The 22,210-nt window shown below is 42.9% G+C and overlaps 1 protein-coding gene across 1 annotated transcript in view; it reads left to right on the top strand.

Moving 5' to 3' along the window:
* The window catches only part of LOC306925348 (atrial natriuretic peptide receptor 1-like), a 72,563-nt gene extending 53,313 nt beyond the window's left edge, over positions 1–19,250 (top strand). The window contains exons 6-21 of the mRNA XM_079504126.1: positions 4,261–4,396; positions 4,574–4,655; positions 4,755–4,872; positions 5,678–5,752; positions 5,897–5,974; positions 6,461–6,565; positions 6,890–6,961; positions 7,589–7,751; positions 9,399–9,554; positions 12,440–12,608; positions 13,140–13,286; positions 13,629–13,752; positions 15,778–15,846; positions 16,791–16,965; positions 17,238–17,336; positions 17,996–19,250. Coding sequence (XP_079360252.1) covers positions 4,261–4,396; positions 4,574–4,655; positions 4,755–4,872; positions 5,678–5,752; positions 5,897–5,974; positions 6,461–6,565; positions 6,890–6,961; positions 7,589–7,751; positions 9,399–9,554; positions 12,440–12,608; positions 13,140–13,286; positions 13,629–13,752; positions 15,778–15,846; positions 16,791–16,965; positions 17,238–17,336; positions 17,996–18,147 — 1,920 coding nt within the window. The 3' untranslated portion in view covers positions 18,148–19,250. The remainder of the gene's footprint in view (positions 1–4,260; positions 4,397–4,573; positions 4,656–4,754; positions 4,873–5,677; positions 5,753–5,896; positions 5,975–6,460; positions 6,566–6,889; positions 6,962–7,588; positions 7,752–9,398; positions 9,555–12,439; positions 12,609–13,139; positions 13,287–13,628; positions 13,753–15,777; positions 15,847–16,790; positions 16,966–17,237; positions 17,337–17,995) is intronic.
* The last annotated feature ends 2,960 nt before the right edge of the window (positions 19,251–22,210 follow it).

The following is a 22,210-nucleotide window of genomic DNA, read 5'->3' as shown; positions in this document are numbered from 1 at the left end:
ATGCGGTGCAGGTTAAAACTAAAGGCCTGGACAGAGTCTGTTTTGTTCCTTGCGTGGGGGAGTCAAACGGACACAAAAAACGCAAGTTTATTTTAATACATACATAGTCCGCTCTGTCGCTTACGTCGGTCTATAATCACTTTAATGTGCAAGCATCTACTCGTCCACTAGATGGCAGCTGTGACACCCCCTGCAGTAGCCTAGATCTATTTTACTACATGCGATGCGTCAAATATGTTTAAATTGTATGAACTGTACTGACGTGCCACTTTATTTATTTATTGAGATGGTGGATGTGGATGTTGGTCGCGTCTGTAAACGGTCAAATTGTCACAAAATGGAAGCATAGGATTAGGAGACACTCTCTCTGCTGTAATTCTGCGGAGTTCTCGCCTGAACACCAGGGCTATACTGGTCAAAGGGCTAACATTTGGCCCAAAAACATATTAAAGCAATGGGGCGGCCCATTCATTGGGGCGGCCCACTGCCCACTGGACATATCGTCAGTCCAGGCCTGATAATCACAGACGAGTTTGCAAAGCAGTGCTTCGAACGATGATGTCATGTTGTCCTGTTTAACTTTCAATGTGATATATCCATGCCGATCGTGTTCACGTTTACAACTCAATGTGCCGGCGATAGTGTCACAGGAAAAGCCTTCTTGCGCTCTGCTGCTCTCTGCTTCCCAGGGTCTTTTGCTGTTCTCGACGCAACGTAAGCAATTCGTTGCGTGGGCTTGGGATCTGATCCCAAGCGGACGGTTCGACTCTGCAAGGCACTTAACCCGTGGCTCCCGACATGCGTGGCAGGTTACAACTAACCCGTGGCAGGTTAAATCTTACCCGTGGCTTCCTGTGAGGTTAGGTTTAGGGTTGGGTTTTGGGTAGGGTGTCGGACTCATGACTGTAGACTGTTAGTACGTCAGACCAACTACATGCACCCCCGTCACCCTACAGCCCGACTACATTAGCACATTATCATTATGTTACACTTGCATTCACGCATTTAATCTCACCATACAGGCATACAGCAGTCCCACCTAAAGTTGCAATGCACTTACTCTGCAAATGCCTAAGTTACAGTAGCACTTTGTTTGCAAGTGTGCATTCTCTGCACATGTGTGTCTGTGTATTTGTATGTATGTATGTGTGCGAGAGAGAGAGAGAGAGAGAGAGAGAGAAAGTGTGCTTTGTTAGCAGGTGTGTGCATGTGATTAATCCGGGGACCGCATGTAATTCCGATTTCCGACGGAGCATTAGTCCGACATGTCACATGCGTCCGCATGTCGGACTAGCGTCTGCTCCCATGCTTGCGGTTATGGTTAGGTTAGGGTTTGAGGTGGGTTGTCGTTTGTCGGACTAGTCTGAACAACGTACTGCACCCGATTAATCCAACACAAGTTTAAAAAGCAGGTGGCTTGCAAGTTGCACACATCCAGTTCCTTGCTGGTGCTGGACAAAAGGTAGATACATACAGAGAAGGAGAAGTCCGCACACAGTCTTTGCTCCAACAGTGTTTATTTTGTTAAAACACCATTTAATTCAGGACACAACGTTTCAGCCGTGAACAGCCTTCATCAGGTGATAGTCCATCCCACACAAAACATCATGGGCCCTATTATGCGTGTCTTAAGTACCAGGTCTTATTACTTAACTTAAGACCTGGAGGCGTGATCAATGCCATTTGGCTATTCTGAGTGGCCAAACAGCATTGACCACGCCTCCAGGTCTTAAGTTAAGTCATAAGACCTGGTACTTAAGACACGCATAATAGGGCCCCAAGTCTCTCTTATTATACCACTTCCTCTGTTTGTTGTCTCCACCAGGCCGAAGGCTTGGGGGAAGAGTATGTTTTGCACTCTGTCCGTCCGTCCGTCCATCTGTTGTGTGTGTGTGTGTGTGTGTGTGTGTGTGTGTGTGTGTGTGTGTGTGTGTGTGTGTGTGTGTGTGTGTGTGTGTGTGTGTGTGTGTGTGTGTGTGTGTGTGTGTGTGTGTGTGTGTGTGTGTGTGTGTGTGTGTGTGTGTGTGTGTGTGTGTGTCCATCTGTGTACAGCTAATCTCCGGCACCATTAGCAGTACACAGTCTACACACTATCTCTATAGTCATGTGATCAACACAGGTCTGTCCGGTTTCCCATATTCCTTTAAAAACCTTTAAAAGTCAATCCCAAGCTTGCCTTTTAAAATTTGCAGGATTGGTCCGTTTTGCACAAAATGTCTCAAATCATGAATACAGCATGCAATTTATGTGAAATTTTACAGCACATTCCCACTATCCGAAGACGAAATGCCACTTCAAAATGTTCATATCAGCCTTGTGGTGTCGCTATAACAGGCTGATTTGCATTTTTTACCTATAACTGCACATTCCTACTAGGCAGGAATAAATCCCACCCTTTTCACATTGGCCTGTTATAGCGCCACCAGCAGGTGGACTCTTGCAAAACCTCAAATCATGCCTCAAATCATGACTTTGAATGTCGAATTGCCATCAATTCGTACAATTGCCATTGTAAGAAGAAATGGAACCCTTTTCACATTAGCCTATTATAGTGCCACCAGGAAGCCATGACAACCTACTTGGCCTGTTGGAGACCTGTGCTCTGAGGAGCACTTTTTCTAGTCTGGATATTTTTTCTTTCGAGTCCTCATCACTTTCCTCTTCTCAGTCACTCGCTAGCTTTTTCACTTTCTCACACCTCTTAATCTTTAACCTTGCCACTCGATCTGTCTTTTAGTTCTCTTAGTTTCTCTTCGCTGTCTCTTTCTCCTCAAACCTAATAGCCCTCTCTGCTACGGTTGGCCCAGAGATTTGTAAGGTCTGTCAGGCTGTATACTCCATGTCTGTGTGCTTTAGACGAGAGCTCCTAATCCTCTGTACACGGACAGTCAGTCAACCGGGATTTAAACAAAACCTCCTTATACTGTAACTGCAGTATGCAGAATGTTAGCCTGGCTAATAAGCCAGACCGAGTCAGCCGTTGGCAAAAAGAAATTGCCTGCCGGCACACGACAGTGTGATTTGAGTCTGGCTTATTAGCCAGGCTAGCAGAATGTACCCATCCATCCATCCATCCATCCATCCGTCCTTCCATCTTCAACAGCTTAACCGTAGTCGGGTTGCGGGGGCAACAGCTCCACCAGAGAGCTCCAGATTTTCCTCTCCACAGCAATGCAAATCTGAAATGTACCAGATATATTGAAAAGCAAACATAGCGTGTATTATAGGAGCAGTTTTTTTTAATTACATATCGGCCCTTATGTGTTTTATATTTATTTTTATTTTATTGGTCTCTGTGGGTATTCATTTTCATCGACATTATTTCTCAGTTCATCGTTGCTCTGCTCCTTTCCACACGCCAAAGTGTTTTGTTGAAAAACTGAGACAAGCATAATAATTGTGATGGTATTTCATGGTTCCATTATGGAAACATAGCAGGTAATTTAAGTCCTTGGCTGACAAAAAGATGAAAGTCTTGGAATGACTTGAAGTTCATGTAATCATGATGATGATAATGAATATCGTTAAAGCAGCATTAGATTATCTGCTTGTTTAACAAAATATTGTAGTTTTAGGAGACATTTTTACATTCTTTATTGCATTCTGGCAGCGAACAATAATTCAAATGCTCTGACAAAAAGGCCCTCAGCCCTCAGCCAGCCTTTCAAAAAATGTCACTGCGTCCTTTGTGACTAACCAAACATACAGCTCTGCAAGGAGAGAGAGAAAGCGAGAGTACCGTCTACCACTCTGACCTTGATTTTGTCGCACTAAAAAAACACATTAAAAACAGCCTTTAGTGAGTGAAAGGAAGAAGAGGTGAACATTTGAAGGTGTAATGTTTAATGTTCTGGTAGTTCTGGCAATTTAAGTATCAACAAGGACAAATAAGGCAAAGATCTCTCCTACTCAGAGTAGAGAGTCAATGTGTGTCTATGTGTCAGTAGGCCTACAAGCCCCAAATGGATGATGGATCATAATTCCAAAACTAGAAAGGGTCCAGATTTCTTTGAAGGAATTCCAAGTAGACTGTTACAGGTCTTTACAAATGGAACCAAATGGGTCCGTTTGGTTCCATTTATACACTCAGTTATGGCGATCCTTGAAATTAAAAGGTTTGAGAACAACTGCCTTGGATAATGACAATAAAGAACCGACTCGGTTTTCAAGGTTTGTCACTCAGGTTTGGTCACTCAGTCACTCATTTCACATTTCGGCCAAGTATTGTCATAATTAATTTCTTAATGCATTGTTTTCTAGATTGTGTCGTTGTACAACAGCTCAGAGGAGCAGCTGACAGCCGTGCCAGGAATGTTCCTCCATTGGCCAGGGGGCGCTATTCCTCTTGACATTCCTCCTTGTGGCTTCAAGAATGACAACCCTGTCTGCCTGGCAAGTCAGTACAGTAGATAACTACTGACAGCTTATACAAGACAAAAGATGACTAAAATATATTGTAACTGCAATTTCACTGTTTCGTTGTATTATACACCACTGTAAGCAGTACATGCACGTACAGTACAGTATGTATACCCTGTGTCTGACCCCCCCCCCTCCCCCCTTTCTCTCTCAGAAACGATCACTATCCATCAGATGGTGTCCATCGTTGTGTTCTTCATCATCATCATGATCACCATCACCGTCTTCATCTACAGGTGAGAGCTGCTTCCTGTTGTCCGAGTCAGAGGTCACTGGTGGTGACAGTCATCATTTCAAATATGTCAGCTATTCTTTTTCTTCCATCATCCAAACAGGAAGTTGAAGTTGGAGAATGAACTAGTGGCTCAGCTGTGGAGGATCCACTGGGAGGATCTTCAGATGAGTAACCTGGAAAAGGTTCTGCGCAGTGGGAGCAAGCTAACCCTGTCTCTGGTCAGTACACCTCGTACATACAGTAGCCCTGTCTCTGGTCAGTACACCTCGTACATACAGTAGCCCTGTCTCTGGTCAGTACACCTCGTACATACAGTAGCCCTGTCTCTGGTCAGTACACCTCGTACATACAGTAGCCCTGTCTCTGGTCAGTACACCTCGTACATACAGTAGCCATGCATGTACACACTCGCACACACACAGACACACACACACACACACACACACACACACACACACACACACACACACACACACACACACACACACACACACACTAAAGGTCAATGTGCGTACGAGCAAGTGTGTGTGTGTGTGTGTCAGTAGTGGCCCAGAGCCTCATGATGACCAAAAGCTTAATATCTCTCCCGCCCAAGGGGAATTCCCCTTTAGGCTATTGGTTAAGATGTTGGCTTACCATGCGGGAGACCCAGGTTTGAATCCTGGGCGTAGGGTTTCCCGGTGCGGCGAGGTCAAAGTGAGTGTAAGCACCCAAGCACAAAAGTGTTCTTGCGAAAAATGAAGACGAATTCGCATTTTGAGGTGTTTCCATTCAGGAATTTAAGTACAAAGTCTAAAATGCGCTAAAACAGGGCTTGATGGAAATGCACTTAACGTTAGAATAGCAAGACTAGTAATGAAATAAATAATAGTGGTGCAGTGCAATATTGAAAAGTGTGCGTTCGTGTGTGCGTGCGTGTGTGCGTGTGTGCGTGCGTGCGTGCGTGCGTGCGTGCGTGCGTGCGTGCGTGTGTTTGTCCGTGCGTGTGTGTGTGTGTTTGTGCGTGCGTGTGTGTGTGCGCAGAGGGGCTCCAACTATGGCTCCCTGATGACAGGGGATGGAAACTTTCAGGTGTTTGCCAAAACTGGATACTACAAGGTCAGTTTGTGCTAAACTTACATTTATTATAAGCAGACATTACAGTATATGCAAACAGCAGTGAGAGAGAGAGAGAGAGAGAGAGAGAGAGAGAGAGAGAGAGAGAGAGAGTCTCTTGACATGTAATTCCTTGTAACCCTCCAGGGAAACATTGTGGCCATTAAATATACCAACAGGAAACGCATCGAACTCACCAGGAAGATCCTGTTTGAACTGAAACATGTGAGTATCTGATGTATTTATGTGTTTGAGTGTCTTTGAACTCTGATAACAAAGAGCTGCTCACATATATAGAACAAAACAAAAAAACACATCACATTCTTTTTAAAGTTCTGGAATGGAAACAAGTTCCCAGGACTTTTTTGAGTTTCTTATTTCTGACTAATAAAGTATTCAATTAATCGATGAATCAATCAATCAATCAGTCAATCAAAAAATATAGCCGTAGTTGTTCAGGTGAACAATCAGCATGATATATCCTATTTGACAGCCATATTAAACAATGTGAAATATATATTTATTCGATGTCTCCTGGGAATCTAAAAGTTCCCAGTTCGATCCGCTCCTGGCATCAAAGTGACCTTGAGCAAGACAATGAACAATATCTGCCCACTGGGTGAAATGCTGAGGTCATATTCGTGCAAATGTATTTGGCCAATGAAAGTTCTTCCTCACCCTTACCCATTCCCCTCTCACCTGTTGGCATAGATGAGAGATGTTCAGAATGAACACCTTACACGTTTCATTGGAGCCAGCATAGACACCCCGAACATCTGTATCATCACTGAATACTGTCCTAGAGGGAGTCTACAGGTATTGTATCATCACTGAATACTGTCCTAAATGGAATTGGCATTTTCCTTTTCCTCAGAACTGAGGCTGTGTTTATCTGTTTCTACATCTGTAAGCACTTCCTTCCCCCTGTCAATCTCCCATCTCCTCAGCACCTCCCCCCATCCATCTTTCTTTCTTTCTTTCTTTCTTTCTTTCTTTCTTTCTTTCTTTCTTTCTTTCTTTCTTTCTCTTTCCTTGTCGCTGCATTCTTTCACTTTGCCATTACTATTTATCTATCTATCAATGTGTAGCTCAGTGTCTGGCTGCTCTCTTACTTACGTTGTGTCTTACGTTTGCCTTTAGGACATTTTAGAGAATGAAAGCATCACTCTGGACTGGATGTTCAAATACTCCCTCATCAGTGATATAGTCAAGGTACTTTTCTTTCTGATATTTTATCTACCACATACTGTACAGCATGTTTACACTGTAGCTTACACTGTATCCTTTTCACTTCAAACTCTTTGGTTACTTTTGTCAGTCGTGACTTGCAAGCCTATGATGCATTACTTGTTATCTCCATATACTGTAGTGTACATAACATTAATGAAACCTACTTCAAAAATAAGTCTTGCATCACATTCCTTTTGGCACGAGGAGAACATTTCCACTGTGGATGCAAACAAGTACAGAGCTAGAACATCAGATGACAATAGAGACAATCAGTGAGTCAGAGATGTATTATACGTACGTACGTATGTACTGTATTTACAATAAAAGTCCCAATTGGACATCATCTATTTATAGCCTGTATAGACTTTGTGCTGTCACCTACATTTACCCACCTCTCTGTCTCTGTGTGTGTGTGTGTGTGTGTGTGTGTGTGTGTGTGTGTGTGTGTGTGTGTGTGTGTGTGTGTGTGTGTGTGTGTGTGATAACTGGTGTATGGCACTTCTCTGCAGCTTGCGTTTCAGTACAGTATGTGTGTACTGTGAAAGATGCTTCAGATACATTTATTATACTAGTGATTCAATGTAATTTTGACTCTGTCTCTCTACTCAGGGCATGGCCTTTCTTCACAACAGTGTCATTATCTCACACGGCAAACTCAAGTCAACCAACTGTGTGGTTGACAACCGATTCGTCCTAAAGATCACAGACTACGGCCTGTCCAGCTTCCGTTCTGAGCACGACGCTGCAGAAGATGCACATGCATACTATGCCCGTAGGTCTTTAGGTTCTCACACTTACAGTATGAAGACACATCAAATCTTCAGTTTAGAATGTCCCACGATAATGTACAGTAGGAAGTACCTGTCTATGGTACCTTTGTGTAGCTAATAAGGGCGTATGCAATCAGTAATCCAGATGACAATAATACAACATGCAGCTTGAGAACAAAGGGGGTCTAACCGTACCAGCGCACCTCAGCCTAAAGGGCCTTGCAAACATGAAGTGAGGAACGCAGGCGTTGTTGCCTGGATCAACACAGGTCTCCTCCAGGTCTGTTGAAGAGCGGCGCAACAACGCAAGCGTAAAAAAAAAAAGCTAAACAGAATCCAGGTCTGGTGAGTCGCGGGCATGTGCACGTAACGAGCACGCGCGCAACAAATGCACGGGACCGTGCTCACGTAAATACGCTTGTGTTGTCGCACCGCGACTTCTCCGAGCAAAAACGCAGGTCTCATTGAAAATGAACTATAGGCACGTTTTATCGCTCCCCATTTGCAAGGCCCTTAATACAGCTAGTCCGGTGCGTCACAGGAGCAGGGACAACAGTTGCGGAAGGGATAGACACTGGAGCAGCTCGGACAGTTGAAGCCTTTTATTCAGGTACAAGAAGTACCTGCTAGTACAAGAATTGACTGACATTTTGATCTTTCGAGCTTCCTCCTGAGGAAGATTGAAAGATCAAAGCGTCAGTGTCAGTGTGTATTCCTTCTGCATACAACAGTTTGATTTGCGATCCCTACAGAAAAGTGTGACCTTTCCACAAATATTTTTCACTCCCTTGATTCTTATCCATCCTCATTCCTCATTGCTCCTTCCTTTCTCCCCTTGTGTCTCTCCCTCCTTACCCTACACTTCCTCATCCTCTCAAATACTCCCTCTACTCCTCTCTGCCTCCTCCCAATTCAATTCAATTCAACAAAGCTTTAGTGGCATGAGAAAACATACATTTACATTGCCAAAGCAAAAGTGGAACAAAACAATAATAAAAAAGCAATGTATTTACAATTCAATATTTCAGAGTTGTGTTACATTGCAACTTAGAGTTTGATTGATTGATTGATTGAATATTTTATTAGACAACATATAAATGCAAACAGCCAAGTACAGTCAAGCATCCTGTCCAAAAGGATTTCACCGAAGAAAGACCTTGTGGTCTTGTTTCCATTCAGGTCCCATACACTCATACACAATCATGACATGAATAACAATCCAGAACAGCAACAACAATATAGAGGGAAGAGAATATCTTGTAAAACTATACAATGTATTCATCCATATAGGAAAGTTAGTTTGGTATCAACTTTTGAAATGTTTTTCGATGTTTTGCATTCAGTTTGTATAAAAGCTTTGCGACAAATAGCAGCAATTTATTAATGCACTGCGAAGGGTTACAGACACTGATTTCCATTCCATTTCCATTAGACATCCTTCTCCTGTCACAACAGCTCACAAATCGTGCTGCTGTGTTTGTACATTGTTGTACTTCACCCAACAGACACAGGAGTTTTATTGTCCTTCTCCCTCCCACCCTTCCTTTCCCCTCCTTACTTGCATTCCTGTAACCACCGACCATCTACCTCATGTTGCTCCCTGCTCAAACCCTGTTTTCTCCCTCCTCACTGCCCTCCTTTGCTGCCAGGGAGGGTATGGACGGCACCGGAGCTGTTGAGGATGGAGATTCCCCCATTGGTCGGTACTCAGAAGGGGGACGTCTACAGCTTTGGCATTATTCTCCAGGAGGTGGCTCTGCGCCGTGGATCATTCTTCTTGGAAGGAGAACCCCTCAGTCCCAAAGGTACTACTGCAGGAACACATTCACATCATATACAGTACGTACTGTACACATACAGTAAAGCACTAACACACAACAAACAAAAAGAGTCCCATGTGCCTCTGATGTCATGGGTTCAGCTCCACTTTATGACGTGTTTATGAATTGATTTGTTAAGTCAGCATTGGGATTTCAATGTAGCCCCTTCATTGTCATGACTTGGGTACATACTGTACATATAGTTCTGTAGTAGTAAAAGCGGTATAGGTTTTATAGGATTTACTTTAGAATCATGATGTAATTTTACTTCATTGTAACAATTGCTAATGCCTTCATTATAGCTTGACTTGTCTTTCACCCCAGCTTATGGGACATTACCATCGCTATGGAGACTAGATTCAAATGGATGTTATAAATGGATCCTGGGTCAACTGCTGCTCGTAATGGACTGTCACAGACCTGTGTTCACACCTCTCACACTCACACATACAACCATAGGACTGTGTGTTTGTTGTGTGTTGGACATGGTACATTTTCTCATTTCAAATCATAAGTAATAATGATAATAATAATATCTGGGATTTATGTAGCATTTTGAGCGGTGCTCACGGCTCCAATGACTGGCCGCGTGTGTCCCTATGTCCCTATGTATGTTTGGAGTATGAACAGCTGCAATACCGCTGGGTGACCTAAAGTAACACTGTTGAGCAGCCCAAAAAAACACGCAAACACTTAAATGTGTTTTTAAGCATGTACTTTTGAATACGGCTCCCCAATACTTGAACTTAAGTGCAAATTTGACAGAGCAACTTTCACTTGTAGTTGAGTAATATTTGACCAGGAGTAGGCCTACTGACTAAGCACTGTCCAACACTAACAGTTACAAACCACAGGAGTAGGCCTACTGACTAAGCACTGTCCAACACTAACAGTTACAAACCACAGGAGTAGGCCTACTGACTAAGCACTGTCCAACACTAACAGTTATATAACAGTAATATTTGACCAGGAGTAGGCCTACTGACTAAGCACTGTCCAACACTAACAGTTATATAACAGTAATATTTGACCAGGAGTAGGCCTACTGACTAAGCACTGTCCAACACTAACAGTTATATAACAGTAATATTTGACCAGGAGTAGGCCTACGGACTAAGCACTGTCCAACACTAACAGTTATATAACAGTAATATTTGACCAGGAGTAGGCCTACTGACTAAGCACTGTCCAACACTAACAGTTATATAACAGTAATATTTGACCAGGAGTAGGCCTACTGACTAAGCACTGTCCAACACTAACAGTTACAAACCAATGTACTGACTATATCATTGATTGGACAAGCAGAAAGCTGAGGAGACATTGTGACTCATAGAGATCTGTGTAATGAGAGATTTGGGGGAGATATTTTAGTCTGCATCGTGACAGAATCTGAATGTGGTGAATTAGAGCTGGACCATGTCACAGTTGTCTGCAATAACACTCAAGACAGAGAGAGAGAGAGAGAGAGAGAGAGAGAGAGAGAGAGAGAGAGAGAGAGAGAGAGAGTAACCGGACAATGCATTCATTAACAGCAACTATGAATAACTATCTCTATGTCCATTTCTATCTTCTCACTTCACGAAGATCAATACATTTTCTTGTCATGTGTGTTGTGGGCAGATCGGCTATTTTGCCCAAACTGTGTGTGTTTGTCAGCATTGATCAGCAAATCATGAAAGACAAGCCTTTGTTTCATTAGAATCTGACCCGCTCCCAAGAACAGCCATATCATACTCAGCTTTCTAAATACAGTATGAACTTCATGGATATTTAACATCTAAAGATCATAACATATTGGTACGATGGAGAGCAGGCAGATTGGATATCAACTGATATCGAATGGATGTTTTGACGTGAACTCAATTGCAATCAGGGTAAAGTACAGGCCAAATGTGATTTGAATGAACTGCAGAGAGCAGTGTGATTTGGGATTTGCACAATGTTGCTAATTGTACGCATGGGATATGCTTATGGCAGTTCTGAAAAAGATCCAAGCAAATAAATAAAAGTAACAACTTCATTTCCCATAGATGGTTTTTGGGGGGAGGGCCTTTTTGGCTTCATTAGCTGTTTTCCCTGATTCCTGAATCCCCCTTTAGGGCAGTGGTTATTACACTATTTTCAACTTCTCAAAGTGCTCCGTTCGTCCAGAAAAGGCCAGAAAATCAGCTCTTCATGAAAGCAACCAGAGTTGAAAAATCTTGATACTGTCGTGTCGACTGTGTTCATCAACATCAGCAGCCACAGCCGTTGGTTACAACACAATGTCGACATGGCTCTTCTGATGTGTTGAATTTGTCCGTTTCTGTGAAACTTTGGATAAAAGAACACAGATAAACAAAAGGGAATGTTGCATCAATAATAAAGCTTAGCTTAAGGGCTTGCATCGCATATACTGACTAAGCTATGTTATAAATGGTAAATCAAATGTAAATCTAGTAATCTAATGTAATGCACAATCTATGTAATGCAATTTGGATAAAAGTGCTATATAAATGCACCATTTATATAGCACTTTTATCCAAATTGCATTACATAGATTGTGCATTACATTCATCAATTCACACACATTCATTCATATACCAACGGGGAGGAAACCGTGCAAGGGGTTCAGAGTCTTGCTCAAGGACATTTGACACTAATTGTTACTCGTTGTTATTCACTGAAATGTGTGATTTATCAGGGGGTTCACTGAGCCCCCTTAAGGTCTGATCCTATAATCTGCCCTGGAATTAGGTATAAGCTATTTTCAGCATATGTTATGATTATTTTCAAACAAACATACTGTGACATAGATAACAATAAAAAGAAAAGGTATCATTTGTATTATCCTAACGACACTCAAACCTGTCCCTTCCCTTTGGCAGAGATAATCGACCGGGTGATACTTGGAGAGTGGCCATCCCTGAGGCCATCCCTTGACACCCAGTGCCACAGTCCTGAGATAGGCCAGCTGATGCAGCGCTGCTGGGCAGAGGAGCCCACTGAGAGGCCTGAGTTTAACCACATCAAACTACTGCTACGAAAACAAAACACGTATGTAAACTAGAGGCCTGTGAAGGGCAGAGTAGCAGTGGCTGCTTGAAACCTTGTGTCCACCAAGGCCTTTTTTGTACTAGCTGAAAATGCATCTCCTAAAAACACTTCCAAAACCAGAGTTGAAAATATTTTAACTCTGGTGGCCAGATAAATTCAGCAGGTGTGAATACGCATCATAGATGCTCAGAGCCTCGTCACGCAATTTAGATTTGTGGTGCTCCCGTTCAAAACAGTTCAAAACATGCTGTCTGCTGAAACAATAACGCCTTGGTGTTTCATTGTAGAAGGAGTACTTTGAAATATTCAGGTGGGGTGAAGGGACCCATAACTGCCAGCAGTACATGTTTCTTCCTCTCTCATATATCTCTCTCTGTCTCTCTTATTCTCCTCGTGTGCCTCACTTAGTGAGATAAGCATGACCTTCCTGCCTGTGAGAGACAGGGGCATTTAAGCACACTGTGTAACAGTATACACGTGTATGTGTGCTTGGACCTGAACCTCTTTCTGTCCACCTGTGGGTGTGTGAAGGGAGTCCAGAACCAACATCTTGGACAACCTGCTGTCCCGTATGGAGCAGTATGCCAACAACCTAGAGGAGCTGGTGGAAGAGCGGACCCAGGCCTACCACGAGGAGAAACGCAAGGCAGAGGCCCTGCTCTACCAAATTCTACCACAGTAAGAATCATATTGTTCTAAATATTACCATAATCACTGTTAAATACACACTCACAGTCACTGTACATCACTAATATTTGGTTGAAAAGTAACACGTACAAGTCATGTACTGCCTTAACACCATCCTTTACTCTGTACAGATGTGTATATCTAATGTACAGTTGCAATAATACATTTTTTAAGGTGCAACCCTCCAGTAAGTTTGACATAATCCTTGATTGCGACCTTGAAAGTTTTGACCCAAATGTTTATCATTCGACCATCAGTTCTAGAGTTATTTTGCTAACAGACAGATGGACAGCCATGCCATTGCTAGTTGCTACCCTTCCTTTCCTCCTCCAGTTCTGTAGCAGAGCAGCTGAAGCGAGGGGAGACAGTCCAGGCAGAGGCATTTGACTCAGTCACCATCTATTTCAGTGATATAATAGGCTTTACTACTATATCAGCTGAGAGCACACCTTTGCAGGTAAGTAGAGAAGAATAGAACAAAGTAGAACTGAGCAGAGTATGACAGATGATTAGGAAAAGCAGTCATCAATCATCTATGTACTTCAGAGACATGGTGAAAAAACAGTAGTAGTAGTACAGCTAGTACAGGAATAGACCCATTTTCTACAGTAGGATATCAATTAAGTCCTATGATGCTCATCTCTTACTAAACCATATTGAACCTGGTGTTCCTACTTTGGGCATGTCGTTATAGGCAAAATGCTAAATTTCAAGCAAATTTCCCTAAATTTTCCAAGTATAGACCCCAGGGGGACCTCTGGCCGGTCAACAAAGTAGGCTATACTGAGCTTAAGTCGTTTAACCCATTTATACCTGAGGCCGATTTATTAAAAAAAGCTTCTCAATAGCTAAAGTATAACATAATGCACTTCCATCGCCCCCTGGTGTTCATGTGAAATGACCGCAGGCAGCCAGGCAATATCTATGAATTTGCGCCAACTACTTCCGGGGCACACAGCCCAATACAGCGAGAGGAGGAGCAAAAAGTTGTACGAGCAGCAGCCAACATGTCTTAGTTTTCACCACAAACGGTAATATGGCGGGCGCGATGCGCCTTTGAGAGTGTTTGCATTACCAGAGCGTAGGGAGCGGGTGGAGGTTGGGGTAAATGAGTCATTGACCTCAGGATAAGAGAATGATTCAGGTAGACAACTCAAAGGAGGAGTGAGTGCATTTTCCGGCAGCGGCATCAGCTGCGGAACACCCGGGGCAGGCGGTAGTGTTTCTCGACGGCATCCGTACGACACTCTACCCCAAACCTTTACCCTAACCCTAAACGCAAGCATGACGCAACGCATGTCGGACCAACGCACTGCCGTGGAAGCGAGCAGCAGTCAAGTGCCCCCCAGCTTCACCGGCAGATGCCGCCCCTTCTCCCGGCAGCGCCGCGGCTGTTAACCGGCTGTTTACCGGCAGTTGCGGCATGGAGCGGCCGCAAGATGTAGCGGCAGTGGAGTGACATAATCCCCCCCCAACTTCACCGGCAGTTGTGGCGTCTGGAGCGCGGCCGTCGAATGGACCGACAGTTCCAAGGAATGGAGCTGTCATAATCCATCCACCTACTCCGGCAGCGCCGTGTCTCATTGCCGATGTCGGAGAATGCACTCGCTGCTTCTGCAAAGGAGTGTCAATTCTTGATCAGCTGATCAGCTCACTCCATCTGATTGGAGAGGGCTATTTAAACCTCACTGCACATTATTTTTGCTGCTGCTCTGCTACCGTATGCTGCTGCTCTGATATATGATATGATATAGTACTTTATTGTCAGTTTGCACTGAAATTTGTTTTGCGACCCAGCGGCCTTGTATGCAACACATACACATTTGCTGCTTTGTGCTCTTTGACATTTTTTGTTCTCCCACCACCACACCAGCATCCATGATTCCCATATGGGGGTCTATTTCATTCCCTGTGAGATCTATTTGGCAAATCCTTTATTATATTATTTCATGCTTACAGGCCCTGTGAATGAATGGAATAAGACAGAGCCTTGACGACAAATATGCTTATAAATATTTATGCTAAATATATTTAAATTTATGCTCAATAAATATTTATTCAATCCAAGAGTTGTCTGACTGAGCTGCACTTCTCAAATGTAGGTAGCACAGTGTACCTTTAGTCTGTTTTCACATGACATTGACATTGTTTGAGAAATTGGTCAGATTTTGTAACAATGATTTATGTGACCATTAGGCCTACTCTCAGAATTCCTTGCAAGTTAGGTCATACTCCCATAGTTACAGCTATAACCTGGAGAAACAACGGCTGTTTGAATCAAATTAATGAAATTATTAGCAAAGGCTATATGACAAAGCTGGTTTTAATTTCTCAACAAACTCGCATAACAAGGAGACTAGCCGTGAAAACATATTTTTATATAACTGTAAATATCAAGGTTGTTGGCTGAATGATCAATAGGATAAGCTTTGAAGAATTCTCCACCATGTATGAACTTGTTTTATATCTGTCAACCCTTCAGGTGGTGACCTTGCTGAATGACCTGTACACCTGTTTTGATGCCATTATTGACAACTTTGATGTTTACAAGGTACTAGCATGCGAAGACATGAATTCATGATTACAATTTTGAAAGCATTTTTGTCAATACAACCAATAGAAAGACAATATGTGTCCACTAAAGCAAAATGCAGTTTATAATTATTAATTTGTTCAAGAAAATCGTGACAAGGCCACATTTAATTTACGACTGATTGACTTAAAATATATCCAATAGTAATTAATGTTGTACAGCTGTCTTCCCATGTTTTTCTTTTGTGTTTGTTTGTGGTTTTCGTTTTACACATATGCACGAGGCGGAGGCAGAATGCTGTAGTGCACTAGTGTCAATATCTCACAGTACATATCAGCTAGATTAGAATGTGAATCAGATATTATTGGCAGGCATCTATCTATGAATGCACCATGTTGTAATCCATGTAACTCGGGAACCATTCGCCCCACCAACTTAAATTCGACACACGTGTTCCACACCGCACAGGGAGTGCAGTGCCCGAGTCGGTCAGACCCACGCTTGTCCAGAACCACCAAAAAAGGCCTCTGCTCGGGCTCTGGATAGAGACAGAGACAGAAATCTCCATATATGGGAATAAAAGAGACACAGACAGATGGGTGGAACGGGTACTCTGACATGGGTACTGTGGTACAAGTACAACTGGTATGGCATAGCCAGGTGGGGCATGGATCTCCAACTTCCATCGTTACCGACTCAGTGCTCTACAGCCGGGCACCGGTCTAGTTATATGCCTCTTAGCCAATCAATCACAATACAACTGTGAACCAACTGTGGATGCTTATAATTTGTGTTATTGCCATTTTCAGATAGATCTATCACTGGTGTCCTGTAGCCTCTTATTTCATCCTACAAGCCAGCGGAAGAGACAAAATATATGAAATGGTTGACCTGTCTGACTGTGGTGCAATACATGTCTACTGGTATGCCTACAAGCAGTGCTTGTCTTCTGGTGCCCCCAGGTGGAGACCATTGGTGATGCATATATGGTAGTGTCGGGTCTGCCTGTGAGGAATGGTAAGCTCCATGGTCGGGAGATTGCCCGCATGGCCCTAGCCCTGCTGGACGCAGTCCGCACGTTCAAGACCCGCCACCGACCTGACCAGCAGCTCAAACTACGCATCGGAATCCATAGTGGTAAGATAGGGTGTACTTTATTTGTTTTATTTTCTACCGTTTTTATTTATTTTAACCACAAGTACAGGATTATATTAAATTGTATCTATGGCAACAACTAAACTACTTATATCCACTACACAATATAGCCTGCTGCACATTTGCAATCTATACATTGACTGTGCAATTTAATTTGTGTGTGTGTGTGTGTGTGTGTGTGTGTGTGTGTGTGTGTGTGTGTGTGTGTGCGTGCGTGCGTGCGTGCGTGCGTGCGTGCGTGCGTGCGTGTGTAGGGCCAGTGTGTGCTGGTGTGGTGGGTTTGAAGATGCCTCGCTACTGCCTGTTTGGTGACACCGTCAACACCTCATCTCGCATGGAGTCCAATGGAGAGGGTGGGTCCGCTCGTCTCCAACATCCATTTCAGGATGCTGACATTATTTGTATATTGGTAACAATGTCTGGTGCAGTGCAACTTTTGTCAGGCAAATTTACTATGATTTGAGTGGTGGCAGGTGGATAATTCCAATCACAGTCAATCATAAATCATGGGCAGCTGTGGCTCAAAGATAGAGCAGGTCGTCCAATGATCCCTTGGTCGGCGCTTTGAATTCCGGCTCCTCCGGTCCACATGTCGAAGTGTCCTTGGGCAAAACCCTACATTGCCTCCAATGAGTTGGTCGGTGTGTGAATGTCTATGCTGCGTTCACACAGGCAGATGCAAAACTACAAAGATGCACAGCTACACAGTGTATTTTTAGCTGTTGTAGCTTTTGCAGCACAAACATCGGATGCTGCTTTGCATCTTTATGTTGCTGGCTTCCATTGACAATGAATGGTAGACTAGCTTTGCATCTGCCCGCGTGAACACAGCATAATATGTATAATTGAAAGTACTGTATGTACTGTATCATACAGTATATAGACTATGCCCATGTCTGCGTAGATATGTATGTATGTATGTATGTATGTATGTATGTATGTATGTTGCATACATCCACATGCATGTCTGTGTGGTTACGTGAATCTGTCTGCCTTTGTGTCCTCCATGCAGCCCTAAAGATCCATGTGACGTCAGCGACCCGTGATTTGCTACAGGAGTTCAACTGCTTCCAACTGGAGCTGAGGGGAGATATCGACGTCAAGGGCAAGGGTAAGATGACCACCTATTGGCTTCTGGGAGAGACTGACAACGACAGCCAGTGACAAGGACACAAGGGAAAGAAGAGAATGAATGGACCAAACATGGATGAAGTAAACTCCCAAAGAACTGAACAAGGAGGCAAAAAGGGGAATGAGAAAACTGACAAAGAATGGCCGCGTGAGTGTGGATATTATTATGACAATGAAAGCAGAGGAAGAACTCCACCTCACAGGATCAAGGCACTGTGCTTGAGAATAATTAGACAAAAGGAATAATTGTTCTAATGGAGCCATTATTCCTGCCATTACGTCCAATGACATCAGTCTGTGTCCTGTATGTCTGTATGTCCTTTTCCCCTTCATGTCTTCATTTTCATATACTACCACTTGTATTTTTTGGGTCGAATCTTAAAGGGAAGATCAGCTCAAGATGATCTTTTGAAGGACAGAAGATGCACTTTGTGTACATTATGATGACATCTAGTATGATTACATCAAATAGTGTAACTGTGTGCATACAACACCACATCATCGTCAACTTCTAGGTTAAAGTAAATTCTGAGTACTAGTTCCCAGGTGTATATCAAGGAAAGGGATGGATACCTGTCTCTTTTTCACGGTGAAAGAATCAGTTATTGCACCCATTTGGCCTGAGTTAATTTAGTTTGTTTAAAAAAAAGTACTATATTTTCAACTAATAATTATTGTGTGTTTGAGGGAAAAGAGAGACGAGAGATGTGTCTCCTGACTCTCCATCCATCCATCTTCAACCGCTTATCTGTAGTCAGGTCGCAGGGGCAACAGCTTCACCAGAGAGCTCCAGACTTCCCTCTCCAGAGCAACATTAGTAACTTCATTCTGGGAGATCCCGAAGCGTTCTCTGCAGACTTTGGAGATATAATCCCCTCCTTGGTCTGCCCGGGGGTTTTCTTCCAGTGGGACGTGCATCGAGGACCTCCCTAGGGAGACGCTCCAGATGCCTGAACCACCTAAGTTGGCTCTTTTCCTTTCTTTCAATAATTTTCTTTTTAATTTTTTTCACAAACTGATACATGAATCATATATACGCCAAATTAAATAACACAAACAAACTTAACAGCTGGCTCCTTTTCAAGCGAAGAAGAAGCGGTTCTACTCCGATTCTCTCTCGGGTGACTGAACTTCTCACCCTATCTCTAAGGGAGATGCCAACCACCCGTCATTTCGGACACTTGTATCCGCAACCGTGTTCTTTCTGTCATGACCCACAGTTCATGACCATAGGTGAGAGTATAATATACTCTCACCTATGGTCATGAACTGTGGGTCATGACCATGACCATGAAGATTGCTCGATAGACAGAGAGCTTTGCCTTCTGGCTCAGCTCTCTTTTGCGGTACAGCGACTGCAATACCGCCCGTGGCGCTCTGATTCTCCGTCCTCCCCTCACTCGTGAACAAGACCCCGAGATACTTAAACTCTTTCACCTGGGGCAAAGTCTCATTCCAATGTTGTGTCACACAGGAACTCATTTCTGTCTTACTTATTCAGAGCAACACAAAATTATTGTTTTTCTCACCGTACGCATCTTAAACAATGGTATGAAAACCAATTATTGTCAATGTATCTTCTGGAAAGATATTTGGCATTCATGAGAATCAATATTACAGCAGCATCAATATATTATAGTCTAAAAGTACTTGTATTTTGTATTTCAAATACCTGTATCAGTAGTGTCACAGAGCAGCACCCATGGATGTGGTAGGCAGTGGGCACATGCTGTGGGCTACAGGGCATTGAACCTAAAACTCTGAACTATAACCCGTTTCTCTAACCACTGGGACAACCTAGTGATTGATGAATGTACCAAACAGTTTTCCTAACCTACCTTAAACCATGAATTTGAATGAACTGCTCTAGTCAACAGCAGGAATCAACCGTGGGTGATGTGGATGAAACAAGTATTTCCTTGGAAAGGATCTGCATTGATGAACTAATTTGTATGAAATAATCTCCTGCGGCAGATATTTTGTTAGTGCCATATTGTTTGTGTGGGAGCATCTCTCCACAGATATCTACCTGAAGAGTCGTATTCCAAGATGCAATATACTGTATAGATGTTTTTTGGAGAAGAAAATCATTTCTTGAAGTTCATTATTCAATATCTCTAAAATATAAAGGATCAGTGTTGAAGTTGAAAGTTACCTTTCTATCCTATGTACTAAAAGTTCTATGTTTTTTGTTTCGATTTTTCTTTTGTGCTCTCGATAATTCTACAAAGGCAGATTACCTTTTTCAGAAGATGGCTGTTGGACATTGGAATGAAAGTTGACTCAATGTTTGTTTTACCTCAAGTTATCTACTATCTAATGCCTTTTAAAACCTTCAGTGGTTGCATTGTGTATGCAAATTGTGTCAGTGATGATAACCCATCGTTATTTGTTAGTTATCAAACCAGCAGTGTTGTACTGTGCATTAGTGACCTGGACAGAATGCTGTATAAACCGTCTCTCTAGGTGTGTCTCGAATTTGTTTTAACCCCCAACCATAAAGCTGCACATTTAAATATACAGTACATTTACCATTGATGACAATATTATCATCTGTAGTTTTTATGTGGTGTGTTGGTGAGGGTGTAGTCAGCAGGGTTGTCCTTCCACTTACAAAATAAAGGTTATAATGTACATGAAGCATAGAGTTATGGATTATATTTGGGTCTGACTCTGAAGTGATTACATCATTTCTATCCCTGGTCTCTCTCACTCACTCACTCACTCACTCACTCTCACACACACACACAACACACACACACACACACACACACACACACACACACACACACACACACACACACACACACACACACACACACACACACACACACACACACACACACACAGTGTACAGATGTATTTGCTAGCATTATTTTCTACCTAAAAAGTTTTCTCTTTTCTTCTTATTTTTTCCATATATAGCATGCAGCTAAAAGAAAATGTACGCCGTCTGTCTGTCTGTGTGTGTGCGTGTGCGCGTGTGTGTTACCAGCTAATCTCCGGCACCGTTAACCCGGTCGGTGCCAAACTTTGCCCCAATTGTTTCAGAACGGTCTGTTATAGAGCCACCATGAAGCAACTTTTCACATTTTTACCTATAACTGCACTGATCTGCATGAAATGTTGCATGCACACTCCCTAGAAGCCAAGGACAAACCTTTGACCTGCATTTTTCGCATCTGCCTTTCATAGCGCCACCAGGAGGCCGACTTTTGTAAAACATTTTTTTTTATATTACTCCTCCAGATTCTGTCCAAAAATCCTGAAATCGTTACAGTGTCTCTATAGTCAGTCATGTACTCAAGATGGATTATAGCGCCACCAGGAGGCCACAACCTTACCTGGCCTGGTGAGACCTCTGCCCCGAGTGGCACTTTTTCTAACTTGTTATTATTTTAAGTGGATATGAACCCTACTAGGAAAGTCGGCATCACGTAATCTTACTGTCACATTAGATTCGAGTCAGTTGACTCAATTGGTTCTGCCGAAGGTTCAGGTTTCCAGAAGGCGACATATCCATTTCGTGTTCCTGCTGTTCCAGTTCATTTTCCCATAGCTTTGTTTTATTTTCTTGGCACCAGATTTGATTAGTTCAGTTCAGCCAATCAAACGAAGCTTTGATTGATTGATTGATTGAAGAATGTATTAACAGTTTGCAGAATTACAGTACATTTCAAGCACAAACTCAATACAAAGGCTGTTAACTGTGAGTGGACGACCCAATTAAGCATTACACTTGTTTCCAATAGGGTCCACCATGTTCAAATCATCAAAACAGACGTACAAATAGACACTTCTATAGACAGAACAGGAATTCATCATAAAGGAGGTAAAAAGGGAAAAGAAACATATACAGTGAGGGGAAAAAAAGGGGTGGGCGGTGGGGGGGATTCACGTTCAGCTCCGTTAATTTGTTAATGGGAACATTAACAAACAGGAAATGGTTATGCCTCTTTATGGAAACCCGGGGCTACAGTTGGGCACGGACACAGCCTGCCCTGAGTGCAAACAAAAATGTAGTAACTCCTCATGTGTACTGCCTTCTTTTCAACAGTAGAGGTCAACAGCTTAATTTATAATAGTGTTGAAATTA

Source organism: Electrona antarctica (assembly GCF_951216825.1).
Source record: "Electrona antarctica genome assembly, chromosome: 6".
Classification (NCBI taxonomy): domain Eukaryota; kingdom Metazoa; phylum Chordata; class Actinopteri; order Myctophiformes; family Myctophidae; genus Electrona; species Electrona antarctica.
This window is presented reverse-complemented; position numbering and strand designations above follow the sequence as displayed.